This window comes from Phacochoerus africanus, chromosome 7, assembly GCF_016906955.1.
Source record: "Phacochoerus africanus isolate WHEZ1 chromosome 7, ROS_Pafr_v1, whole genome shotgun sequence".
NCBI classification, from domain to species: Eukaryota; Metazoa; Chordata; class Mammalia; order Artiodactyla; family Suidae; genus Phacochoerus; species Phacochoerus africanus.
The window spans coordinates 105,261,480-105,274,243 of NC_062550.1; the positions used below are offsets into that span (position 1 = coordinate 105,261,480).

General features: G+C 39.2%; 1 protein-coding gene across 6 annotated transcripts in view; it reads left to right on the top strand.

Moving 5' to 3' along the window:
* PPP1R12A (protein phosphatase 1 regulatory subunit 12A) overlaps window positions 1–12,764 on the top strand; it is a 150,358-nt gene that overhangs the window by 53,863 nt on the left and 83,731 nt on the right. For all 6 annotated transcript variants that reach the window (XM_047788363.1, XM_047788366.1, XM_047788365.1 and 3 more), the window contains exon 2: window positions 510–640. In XM_047788363.1, the coding sequence (XP_047644319.1) occupies window positions 510–640 (131 nt within the window). The remainder of the gene's footprint in view (window positions 1–509; window positions 641–12,764) is intronic.

Below are 12,764 nucleotides of genomic sequence, written 5' to 3' on the forward strand. Positions count from 1 at the left end.
GTGCAAAGGCGCAAGCAGATTTACCCTAGTGCTTTTGCACCCTCATGTGCACTTGTCAATAGAGCAAAAAAAAAAAAAAAAAAGACCATTTTAGCATTCGAAAACAATTTTGGAAATAGTTTTGACCTTGTCAACTCCCTGAATCTCTGCTTACTGAACAGACCACATTTTGGGAACCACTGCTAGAGGGGAGATTGTTGATACTTAATTATAATGTTTTGATTGTTTTCATGTTGATGTGTACTTGTTTTCCTCATGAGGTTGCCATAAAAAGTCTAGTCACATGCAGTATTAGGGGGTGTGTGTGTGTGTGTGTGTGTGTGTGTGTATAAAATAAACGACAACTCTTAAAGTGTCGATAGTGCCGTTGGACTGCTTGGTAGCAGCAGACTGCTGTGTAGAACATACCTGTGATAAAAGCTGCAAAGTAAGGAAATTTATTCTTGCGATGTGTTACTGGGAGCATTGATTCAGATTCCCACTCACCCTGCTTTCTGTTTTGTTTTTAGGCTTGCATTGATGACAATGTTGATATGGTGAAGTTTCTAGTAGAAAATGGAGCAAATATTAATCAACCTGATAATGAAGGCTGGATACCACTACATGCAGCTGCTTCCTGTGGATATCTTGATATTGCAGAGTAAGCTAGTTCTGTGTTTACTTTTATCCAAGTATGATTTTAGAGACATGAGAGTTTAATGGAAATGGTTGTTATAGGTTTATTACCTTATTTATTACCTTATTTACCATAATTCCTAAAATTGTTCCTCCCAGGGAAGAGAGTACGTGGATCTTGGAACTCCAAATCCTGAGTCTTGGTGTGAGACCATCTTCTTGTCTCCTCTTACTTTTTTGGCTTCTGGTGCTTTGTATCGAAATGTGTAGCTGGGCACATTCTCCACTCCCATCTCCTTTTCTTTTCAGTACATTTAGAGCATTATTAAGTGATTCATGGTTAATATTTAGCAATCTAGTCTATCCCTACATAAACATGAATTGTTAGGGGGAATTAACAATAATTCTGAATTACGTTTCTTTGCTCAAAAGAAAATATAATACCGAGTTCTCCAATTCAAAATATGTGGGCTTTGTTTTTATTAAGATTGTTTTCTAAAAACATGTTTTAGAAAACTGAGTAAGCAGTAGTCATTGTGTTCTTAACTACCCGTAATAGGTAGGCACTTTCTGAGGCAATCTGATTTTTCAAATATTTAATAAGGAAGGATACTCTGACAAATAACTTTTCATTAAGTTATTTTGCCTTGTTACTGTGTATCCAGCGCCACATTTTTACCATCTGTTCATATCAGAGCTTATCAACTAACAGAGACTGAATATGGTAGTGCTTCTCTCTGAATCTTCCTGAGTGAGTCTTCATAGCTTTATTTCTTTGTACATTTCACACCTCCCATCCCAGCGTGTGTCGGAGAAACCTTATACTAGTTTGAAGGGAGGCAGTATTTGGTGACATGAAAACTACTCTGGGAATCAGAAGATCTGAGTTATTTGAGTTTTATTACTGACTCTAACACAACTGTACTACGTCTTTTGGTAATTAGTTTCCTCTCTGGGCTTTGGTTTCTCAGGAAATGAAGCAGTCTTTTTGCCATTGGAAAACAATAGTGGTCCTTCATTATTCTGATGATGGTTCTCAAGTTCTTCCCTCCTTGCTGTTCTTTTCATGCTCAACAAAGGGTATGGATCTTATCTTCAATGAAAAAAATGGCTCATGTGCGTTTATCTTCAGCGGTCCTTAAATATTTGAGTCTTAGGCTCTGAAGTCAACTGATGGGGGTCGTGGAGGCTTTTTCTCGGCCCCTCCCAGAACTGGGACCTCAGCAAGTTGCCTGATTGATAACCCCCAGTTTTCTCCTTGATGGGCTAAGGGTAATGTTCCCTAGGTTTGTTGAGAGGATTAACTTATGGAACCCCACCAAGTGTAGTTCCTCGCAGTAGGAACTACTCAGCATGTGTTAACTTTTGACCCATTATCTTGTGTATCTTTTCTGGGAAAATGACAACCCAGCTTCTTTCTTCTGAGTTTGAAAAGACAGTAATAATTGTCCTAAATAATTTCCTTTGTAGGCATGATTAATAACCTGTTGTGTCATTTGGGATAATTTTAGATGCAGGTAAGAGTATCAAACTTACTATGACCAAAAGAGAAAGGACACTTGTTGGACAGGATAATAACATACAATTTAGAGGGAGGGCATTCAGGTTTCTTAAGCTGCCCACTGATGTCATCAAGACTTGGGTCTTTAATTTTTTTATCTTCTCCCTTTGCCAAATATGGACTTTATTCTAAGCCTTGTCCCCTCTTGGTCACAAGATGATTGCCACAGCTCCCAAATTGTGTTTTTACACATGCACATCCAAGAGCAAAATATAAAGTGGGTGGAGAGTGAAAAGTATCTTCTCCATTTTCGGTGTATATCAAGGAGGGAAGCCTTTTCCAGAGAGCCCTCTGACCGCAGCACATTTCTCCCAATGGGACTCCTGTTGGCTGGGCTTGGTCATTTGCCCATGACTATACTAGGAAAGATAAGTAGCTGGCATAGTCAGTTTTTTAAATGCCAAGAAATAAGCATGAGGAGGGGTAAGCAGCCTGGTGTGGATGTTAATATTTTCTGTAGAGTAACTACAGCTTCTCAGATTTTTTGGAAGGTGGTATATGTAATATGTGTTTATAGGACTTACACAAGCAAAAGTGACCTGTTTTGACCAAGGATGAATGTAGTTTTACGAACCTAACAGTCTTTGTATAGGCATTTTAATTTATGACTGTGGTATGACTGTGGTATAACTGAAATATAACTGACCCTTGAACAGCACAGGTTTGAACTGTGAAGGTCCACTCAGACATGGGTTTTTTTTTTTAATTAATTTTTCTGCTGTACAGCATGGGAGCCAAGATACACTTACATGTATACATTTTTTTTCCCACCCTTTGTTCTGTTACAATATGGGTATCTAGACATAGTTCTCAATGCTACTCAGCAGGATCTCCTTGTAAATCTATTCTAAGTTGTATCCGATAACCCCAAGTTCCCGATCCCCCCCCACTCCCTCCCTCTCCCCCCCAGGCGGCCAGAAGTCTATTCTCCAAGCCCATGATTTTCTTTTCTGTGGAAATGTTCATTTGTGCTGTATATTAGATTCCAGTTATAAGTGATATCATTTTGTCTTTGTCTTTCTGACTTATTTCACTCGGTATGAGAGTCTCTAGTTCCATCCATGTTGCTATAAATGGTATTATGTCATTCTTTTTTATGGCTGAGTAGTATTCCATTGTGTATATATACCACATCTTCCTAATCCAGTCGTCTGGCAATGGACATTTAGGTTGTTTCCATAGACATGGATTTTTTTCAGTAATAAATACTGCGCTTGGTTGGACCTGCTAATGTGGAACGGGGACTACTGAGGAACCAAGGATACAGAAGCCCCACTTATGTGGAGTGCCCACTGAAAGTTATCTGTGGATTTTCAACTCCAGAGGGAGTTGGCACCCCTGATGTTTATTGTTCAAGGATCAACTGTATTTATGTTTATAGTTTCTTTGAACAAAATTAAAAGTAGAAGATTGGGAATTCCCTCTGTGGCTCAGTGGGTTAAGAACCCAGCTAGTATCCATGAGGATGCAGGTTCCATCCCTGGCCTCACTCAGTGGGTTAAAGGATCTGGTGGTGCCACATGCAGTGGTGTAGGTTGCAGACGCGGCTCAGATCTGGTGTTGCTGTGGCTGTGGTGTAAGCTGGCAGCTGCAGCCCTAATTTGACCCCTAGCCTGGGAGCTTCCATATGCTGCAAGTACAGTCCTAAAAAGAAAAAAAAAATTTAGAAAAATTGATGACATTTTTGTTTTTTGCTTTTTCTGCCTTCTGAGATTCTTAAATAACGACAATTATTTTTAGAAAACACAGTTCATCTCTAGTATATTCTGGGCTATTTGTTAAGGTGATGATAACCCAAAACCCTTCTAAATGCATGATTATTTTTATCAGCATTATCTTTTTCAGTAACTGATTTCATTGATGACCAAGAGGAGTTAATGAAGTTTGAAATCCTAGTTTCCTTGGGTCTGGAAAAAATAATAGCATGGTGGCTTTAGAGACAGGGTGAAAATACCTCCTAACCCAGAGCATTTATAGGGTAAAAGAAGGCTCTATTAATAATAATGTAAAGACAAAAGTTATAAACCCTGAATGACCTAGGAAAGTTGGGTCATTCTGCTAAGTCACATATTTGGAGTTAAATTTGTTTGCAAACCCTTGTTCTGCCATCCTTGGATGAGCCACTTAGCTTCTATGATTAGTATTATTTACAAAGTGGGAATGATCCGGCTTCTTCCTAACTCTTATTTCTTACAACCTAATCCACATTTTTCACTCTGCCAATACTGTCCGCTACTTTGAGCTCCCAAGTATGGCCTGCCCGTTCATATCCTTGTGTCTCTCTCATGGTGATTCATTTGCCTCCTTTCTCTCCTTGACCACCACCTGTCAGACTGCAGCTTATGTTAGGAATGGTCACTTCTTCCAGAGACCTTTCTAATGTTCCTGGCTGGCTCGTCAACTCTTAACCTGTTGGTTGTTTACATGCTTCTTTACCAGCTGCATTTTGCACAGAATCGTACTGATTCGGCCTTACTGAACGGGGAGGTGAGACACACAGTGAAGCACGAATGGTTTGCTATGAGGATTTAGGGAAGGTCTGGATACAGTGAGTCCTAAATGTTTGACCTCTGTTGGAAATAGGAGAACCGAAGAATGTGAGGCTACAGTTCGGAGTCTAGACAATTAGCACTTTCACTTTTGGTCTGTAACCTAGCCAAAGCCAGGTTGAATAGATGGATGTTGGCTCTTTATGTTCTGATTCTCTTCTCTCATCTTTTCACCAGTATAATTATTCTCAACGTCCCCCCGCTTTGAGTAAGGTAGAAGTCTTAGGGAAAACTAAAAATAGACATAGTTTAACGATGCCCCTGTAATTTAATTAATAAATTTAAGTGTGTAGCTCACCCGAGTGAGTTAAAGGAAGGATAAATGGAGGAGTTTGGGAAGTGTAATGTCCGAGGTCAGCATACGCGTTGTTTCACTGAATGCTAGTGGGTCGCACACTGAGTGTGTGCCTCACCGTCATCCACCTGCTTTGGCATGTGCCGAATTGGTGGTGTCACGCACTGGATCTTGTCCCCACAAAATTCATGTTTCGAAGGGCTAACGTGAAGGCCCTCGGAATGCGGCTCTGGAGGTGGAGCCTTTAAAGAGATAATTAAGTCAAAATGAGGCCTTTAGGATGGGCCCTAATTCAGCCTTACTGTATCTTTATAAGAGGTGGAAATTTGGACACAAAAAGTGAAACCAGGGGCTTGCACACAGAGAGAAAAAAACAAAATAAGGCCACTGCTAGAAGGTGGCCATTCCTGAGCTAAGGGGAGAAGAAACCAGACCCCTTGAGGAGCACATGCATTTAATTGATGTATGTCAGTCCGATGCAGTTTTTATCCTTATTGATTAGCAAATTGTACCGTGTTTGATCAACAAGAGTCTCTTCATACTGGCTTTTAAGACCTTGGGCTGTGACTCATAAAGTAGTCTTTAAAAGCTTCGTTGCCCTCTGATATTTTGAAATGTTCCAGACTCTTTTTTTATATTTCCTGCCCTGGTTCTGGAGTTGCCATTTCTCTGAGGAGCTGTTTCTTATCATGGGTGCTGGAAGGGCTTGTTGCTGCAGGGCTGATCATTCAAATTCTCATTCAGCACCAAGGCATCTTTGTTTAACCTGTACTATCTTTTAGCAGTATTTCTTTTCTCCCTTACTTCATTGCCAGGAACTGTAGAATTAAATAACACAAAACTACTAATTGGCTTTGTCATACATTACACATACATTTAGACTGCTTATAATAATACAACCAACAATAATGATTACTGAAAGCAATTTGAAGATTTGGTGGTTTTTTTATTTTTGTTTTTTTGGCAGGATGGAGGGGGTGACATTTCTTTTTGTCCTTAGGGCATCCTGCTTGGAATGTACCGTCAAATTACTGTGTGCATTGAAGTCACTTGGAATAGTTCTTTTCTGTGTGATTATGCCACTAAGTATACCATTAAGTTCATTGTTTAATTTATTTCTTTTAAGAGTTTGCTTACTAATTTTGTTTTATAATTACATAAAGTACCAGGTTCTAATGGCAGTTCCTACTCTACTGGCTCTATTTCCTTTGAGTAACATTTAAAAATTTTATATTTTATCCCACTTTGTGCTTTAATACAAGTATTCTCCTATTGTAGATAAAGAATATCATGCACTATTTCTTCACTTTTCTTAAACAGATGTTTAAGGAATGCTTTTATCCTGAGTAGTTTTAATATTTGTATTAAAATTTTCTCGTAGTAGAGAAAATTGACCCTGTATATAGGTAGCATTATGTAGACTAGAATATTTGTAATAGAATGGAATATTAATTAATCAGTATGTTTAATATAATTTTCTTAACGTTTGTAGTAGTTTTGAAGACATTGCTATTGAAGATGTCATATCATTGTAAAATACTGGTAGTGGCATTCAGTAACATTTTCCTGATCTTATTTACAGCATGGAAAAAGTTTCATTAGCTTTGTCAGTTGCTATTAAAGAGTCAGCTAATTGAGGATATAACTGTTTAGACTATTTGTGGTGGCTTATTTGTGGCATGGCTTTTCTTTTTCATTATAACCTTTATTTCAGAAGCATCCCACAGAATTCTCTAGATTTCTTTTGGCTTACCCTTCAAAATATATCCAGTATCTAAATGTTTTATCACCTCTTTTCATATCTCCCTGATCCTGGACACTATTGTTCTTCACTGGAATCACTGCATTTGGAATTATTCTCACCGTAATCACCCTCTTCCCTTCATCTGTTTTCTGCACGGCAGCCAAAAGGATCCTTTTAAAATATTGCAAGGAGAAATGACATCACGGTTTTATTTGAAGCCCTTCGCTCGCCAGTGGGTTCATAATGCATTTAAAAGCCAGAGTTTTGGCGTTTGACCCTCTGTTACCTCTCTGATGTCATTTTTCTACTCCTCTCTCGGCTCTCTCTGTTACAGCCAGACCAGTCCCCTTGCTGAGCCTTGAAACAAACTAGGCGCCTTGCTTCATAGTCTGTACCTGCTGATTCCTCTGTCTGAAATTCAATAATGTTGTTATTTTTGGTGGAAGAATCAGAAATTCTTACCAACTTAGGAACTATATAAACTGCACTACCACGCCTGTGAGAGTCAAGCTCAGGAATCAGACAACTCTATTTTTAATGGTAACTCTGCCAGCTAATCATTGTTAACTTGAGACTAATTATCAACTTCTCCAAACCTCTGTTGCCTCATCATTAAAATGGAAACGTTAACGCTTGTCCCACTTCATAAAATTATTGTGAAGATTAGATGAGATAGTGTTTATAAGACACTTGACACACTATGACACATATTTAGTGTTATGTGAAGTTCGCGGAATTGCTTGTTATTTATTATAATACTACTTTTAGTTTCTACTTTTAGTGCAAGGTAGCTGTGCTCCGGTGCTCCTAGATTATTTCATAAGGAAAACTGGCATCATTTGGTCTTAGGCTGGACCAGAGTAGACGAGAGGAGCACGGGAGAGTGAAGTAGTCGTTTGTCACACCTACTTGATACGCGGTTATTGGGCCCCAAGGAGAGTTGGCAGATTCACGTGTTTCAGTTCTACTTACATATTTCTTGCTAAGAATGATACATTGTTAGTGTATAGCAGGCTATGCATTTTGATTAGAAGTCTTAGAACATGAAACTGAATCTAGGATCTTCTGAAAATACTAAAATTTTATTGGTGAGATACTTATTATATCATAGTATACTTATATCGTAAGTATATCATAATATATTATGCTGGTAAGATGTATTTGTCCAAAACTAGTATTTTAACAGCTCTGTGGTAATATTCATTGGTATTTCCATTTCACAATCAGACCTAGACCCTCGTTCTCAAGACTCAAATTCTAATATTTTTTCCATGGTGTCGTCTCCTGTAGTAGTGTCAGTGTCACTTCTGTTTACACCAGTTGAATTGAAAGTCCACCAAAAGTTAGTGTGTGTTCTGGTCTCTTAAGGCTGCTCCGCTTGTTAGTAATTATGTAATTAGATAGGTCAAAACTGATGAAATGTGTACCAAAAAAACGTATTGCTGTGATATTTTGGAAAGATTTGGTCAAGGCAAGGCCCTAAAAATATAATTGTTGTTTAAGTAGATGTGGGTGCAACAACTGAAAGATTGAAAAGGAAAAACAATCTAGGATTACATACTCTGATCACTTTTCTGTTGACTTCAAGTATTTTGCTTCACTTGAAGATGCGTTCAAGTCATAGTGTGTTGTGAGTGTCCTTCAGGCAAGAAAGGCAGCATGAATTTAAGTCATTGGAGACGTTCTCCAGTATCTTTTAGGCTGATGTAAATGTCTTCCTTGCATTTATTTATTTTCTTATATGTATTGTTTTTTACCATTCCCTAATTCAGTCAGCTTTTCTGGTCAACCAAGTAAGTACTAGTCCTAGTTGCATTGGATCAAAGGGCTTCTCCGGAGCCATAGTTTTTTGAGGAGAGGAACGCCAGTGGCTTATGGAGAGAGTAGCAGATGGGGCTGGAAGCGGGACCTGGGGCTACAGCACAGAGGAATTGGTATGCCTTGCTGACTTTGTCCATTAGTGGTGATGCATTTTTATGAAATGATGATCCTTCAGGAAGACATTTCTTGACAGATGAGGGAGTTTGGACGAGAGAGCTAGGGCAGTGGCAGTGGACTTGGAATTGGGGCAGATCTGAAAGAAATTTGGAAAGTAAAATTAGGAAGACTTGGTGTGATTCACTGGCTCTAGGCAGTGAGGTAAGAGAAGAAATCAAAGGTGAGTAAGAATGCTGATTGTAGCGAACACCGAGTGCTTACCGTTTGCAGGTCACTGCTCCAGGTCCTTTAACTGTACATATCTCAGCCGTCCTAACAAGTGCCGGAGAGTGTGTGGCTGCCACCACCCCACAGGCCCAGGTGCACAACTCCAAACCCTCAAAACTAAAAAATGTCACAGTAAATTGGAAGTTTGGTGTAGCCTCTTTGGCAACAAACTGGCTTAAACTCACATGAGGCTGTTTGTAGTCTTCGGTTACCCCATGTACTGTACGTTTATTTTTTGTAAAAATACTAATGTGCTTTGGTTACGAAGTACTGCCTCAGATTCGATGGGGTGTTCCGTAACCTATACTATTTCCAAAATATGAAAAGTTTTGAAATTTGTGTTTGAATGAGTGATGGTTGCCCTGTAGTATTATTTTATAGATGAGGAAATTCAGTCATGGAGAGAAATCGCACAGGAATTGACAGAGCTAAGACTTGAACCTAGACAGTCTAACTTTTCAATCATGCACTTTAAGACACCACACAGTTCTGTGTCCTTTTCAAGGCTTTGAAATTGGGGAAGTGATGCCATTAAACTTATTGAGGGATGTAAAAAGCAAGACTGAGGGCAGCGGGGACGAGAGCGTAGTGGAATGTGGGTAAATAGGCCCAGTTTGAGACTCCAGTTGGAAAAGTACAGTAGGAAGCCTGGAATGTTTTGGGGTGTGTTTGTAATGCATTTACTGGATTGCATTTACTGGATTGTCCCCATTGTAACACAGTCTCATTATTTATGTCCCAATTTAAAAAGTGTTTAAAAAGTCAGGTTATAATGCATTGTGTATTGTTTTTTGTTTTTAATACCTTGGGTTTTTGTCGTGTGTGTCCCCCCTGTTCCCCCTCCACCCCCCAGTATCATTCTCTATGCAATTGTGGTGTCTCAGATGCAGCATTGCTTAAAAATGTTCTGTTGTTGCCTTTGGAATTTTCCCCTAAGCCACTGATAGCTTTATGCAAGTTTTGATGTTTTTTTGATCTTACTACAAGGTATCAACAGAACGTTTCAGACAACATCCAGGAAGATATTTTAAATATCTTTTGAGCTCAATAAGGAGGATTTCCGTGCACATAAATTGAAGTGAAAACAGTGTGAATATCTGACCAGGGTTGCATGAGGACAGGTAATGACTACCATGCTTTGGCCATTACCCATCGTTAAGACACTACTGATTGTTGTAGAAGGTTTCAGCAATATTAAAATAGGAGGAAAGTGTACGTCTTAGAACTATTACGCAGTGAGTAGGATTTTTGCCCCTGGGAACTGGGAGTTGTATTAATTAATTAAGATAGTGTATGTAATTGATTTTAATAAACAGATATGCATTTTTTTAGGAGTTACTGCATGATTGAAAAAGTGTAGTCACTGCTCTGGGGAATAATTGAGAGAATAAGAAATGCTGAAGACAGAACCTTCAGGATTTCCTCTTAAAGGTAGCTTCGCAAAGAAACGAGAGGAATTTAAATACTTCCCCACATTTTGAATTTTTTTTCCAGCAAATGACAATCCAGGTACTTAGACAACTGGAAAAGATAGCCCACTTTCCTAAACAGACTTATTTCTCTCACAAGTGTTAGTCTGTTATTTGGTAGTGGCATAGTTAATTGTATCTGTAGCATAATTGTGAAACTGTAATGTCAGAAATTAAGCTATTTGGCAGGGTATCAGGACCACTAACATGGGGCTAATAATATGATTTTATAATAATATAATATGTAATATAATAATAATATAGTATAATATAATGTATAATATAAAGGTTATAAATAATATAACCTTTCACCTGTGGGATTTGACAAAATGAAATTTTTTTAAGATTAAAATTGGTAATATAAATATTATAATTTCTTACAATTAAAAATGAGAATCTCTACTTCCGGGAAAATAGAATAGACATGCTTTTCTCTACTCTTCCTCCTAAGTACAACTGAAAACCTTGAATATTGTGTATAAAACAGAAGATTCTGAAACATGGAGAGAAGGCAAGCAGCTAGGGATCTCAGGACCAAAGAAAGGCATAGGAGCGAGTATCCTGACGTTTCCTTTTGCCTCATATATCCAACCTTTGGAACTGAGAAAGCCAATAACCTGGAAGTGCCAATGGTCACAGACCAAAAAAGCCCCAACAAAAGCCTCTCCTAGCCAAATACTAAGAGAAGGGCACCCTAAAAATCTTTTAAAAAAATAAATACTTTCTCCAGCCAAGAATCACTGAAAAAAACCTTGGTCCCACCCACACTCTTATTATCAAAGGCTGCATTGGGAGCATGGAGTTCAGCATTACCAGGCTATAATGAGGTGCCCTAGCACCCCTACTGTCACGATGTCAGATTAGACCAGATACAGAGCCACCCAAGATTTTCATCAGGTCATCAGCCAGCCCCTCCCCTAACTTGTCCTGGAGTCCATGTGGGAAGCCTGGACTTAGACCCCCACACAGCAGTAAAGAGGAGCTCCTACTCCTCCCGACTCAGGTGGAGTCAGAAGAGCCCTGGTGGAGAAAATACCTTCACCACCACCCATCAGTGGAGAGGTCTGCCTTCCTCCCCTTAAGGTGTCACTTAGAGGCCACACAGGTGTGGTAGTGAGGCGCCCACAGCGTTCTCAGCCAGGGGGGTATCAGTGAAAGCTTGGTGCGGAGCCAGAAGTAGCAAGGAGCTGCCCCATCTCTGGTGTCCTTGGCGGCTGAGTGGGAAACCCGAACACCCAGCTCTGCCTGCCATACCTACCTGCCATGAGGAGGTCTCACCTCCGCTTTCTTCTGCTAGACCAAACATAGCTAACATAAAAGATTTAAACGAGATTTAGAGTCTCCTAACCTAATACCCAGTGTCCAGATTTCAATTGAAAATCAGTTAGCATGCCAAGGAAAATCTCAAATTGAATGAGAAAGACAATAGAGACCAACACTGAGATAGCAGAGATATTAATCTTAAAGTTATACGGCAAAGATTATGGAGCAGCTATCACAAAAATGCTTCAGCAAGCAATTCCAATCATGCTTGAAACATGGGAAAAAGGTCCCAGCCAAAAAAAAAATCTGCAAGGAAATAGACGATATGAAGAGCCAAATGGATATTTTAGAACCTGAAAACTCCACTAACCAAAGTAAGTAACAGATGGACTCAAGAGCAGAATCCGGGGGGAGGGATAGAAGAAAGAATTGGTGAACTGAAAAATAGAACATTAGAAATTACCAGATCTGAGCAAGAGAGAGAGCATGGACCAAAATAAAACGATCAGAGCCCCAGGGACCTGGAGAATGACACTAGAGAACTGCCCCTTATGTCATTGGAGCCCCGGAAGAGGATAAAGAGGGCATGGCTGGCAAAGTATTGAAGGAAATGATAAATGATGGCTAAAAACTTAAACTACAGATTCAAGAAGTTTAACAAATTCCAAGCAAGATAAAGCAAAGCAGTTCTGAAAACTAAAGACAAAGTAAACTCTTGAAAGCAATGAGAAAGAAGCTGTGCCACTGAATACAGCAGGGGGACCTTGTCATCAGAAACCATGCAGGCCGGAAGGAAGGGGCACAGCACTTGTCAGGTGCCGAGGGAGAGAACTGTGTTCTTGTAAGGAAAACCTGAGCAGGGCCTAGGTCAGAACTTTTGTTTGAATTCTTACTGTTAAAATTATTTTCAACTATTTTTTATTGTGGTACAGAACTTCAGAAATGAAATAGCAGAGTGCGTTCCCACTGAGGATATGTAAGATTATTTGCACTTTTGGTATTTTTAATTTTTTTTGTTCAGAGACTTTCAAAAGAAAATAGCATTTATTTTTGAAGTTAATAG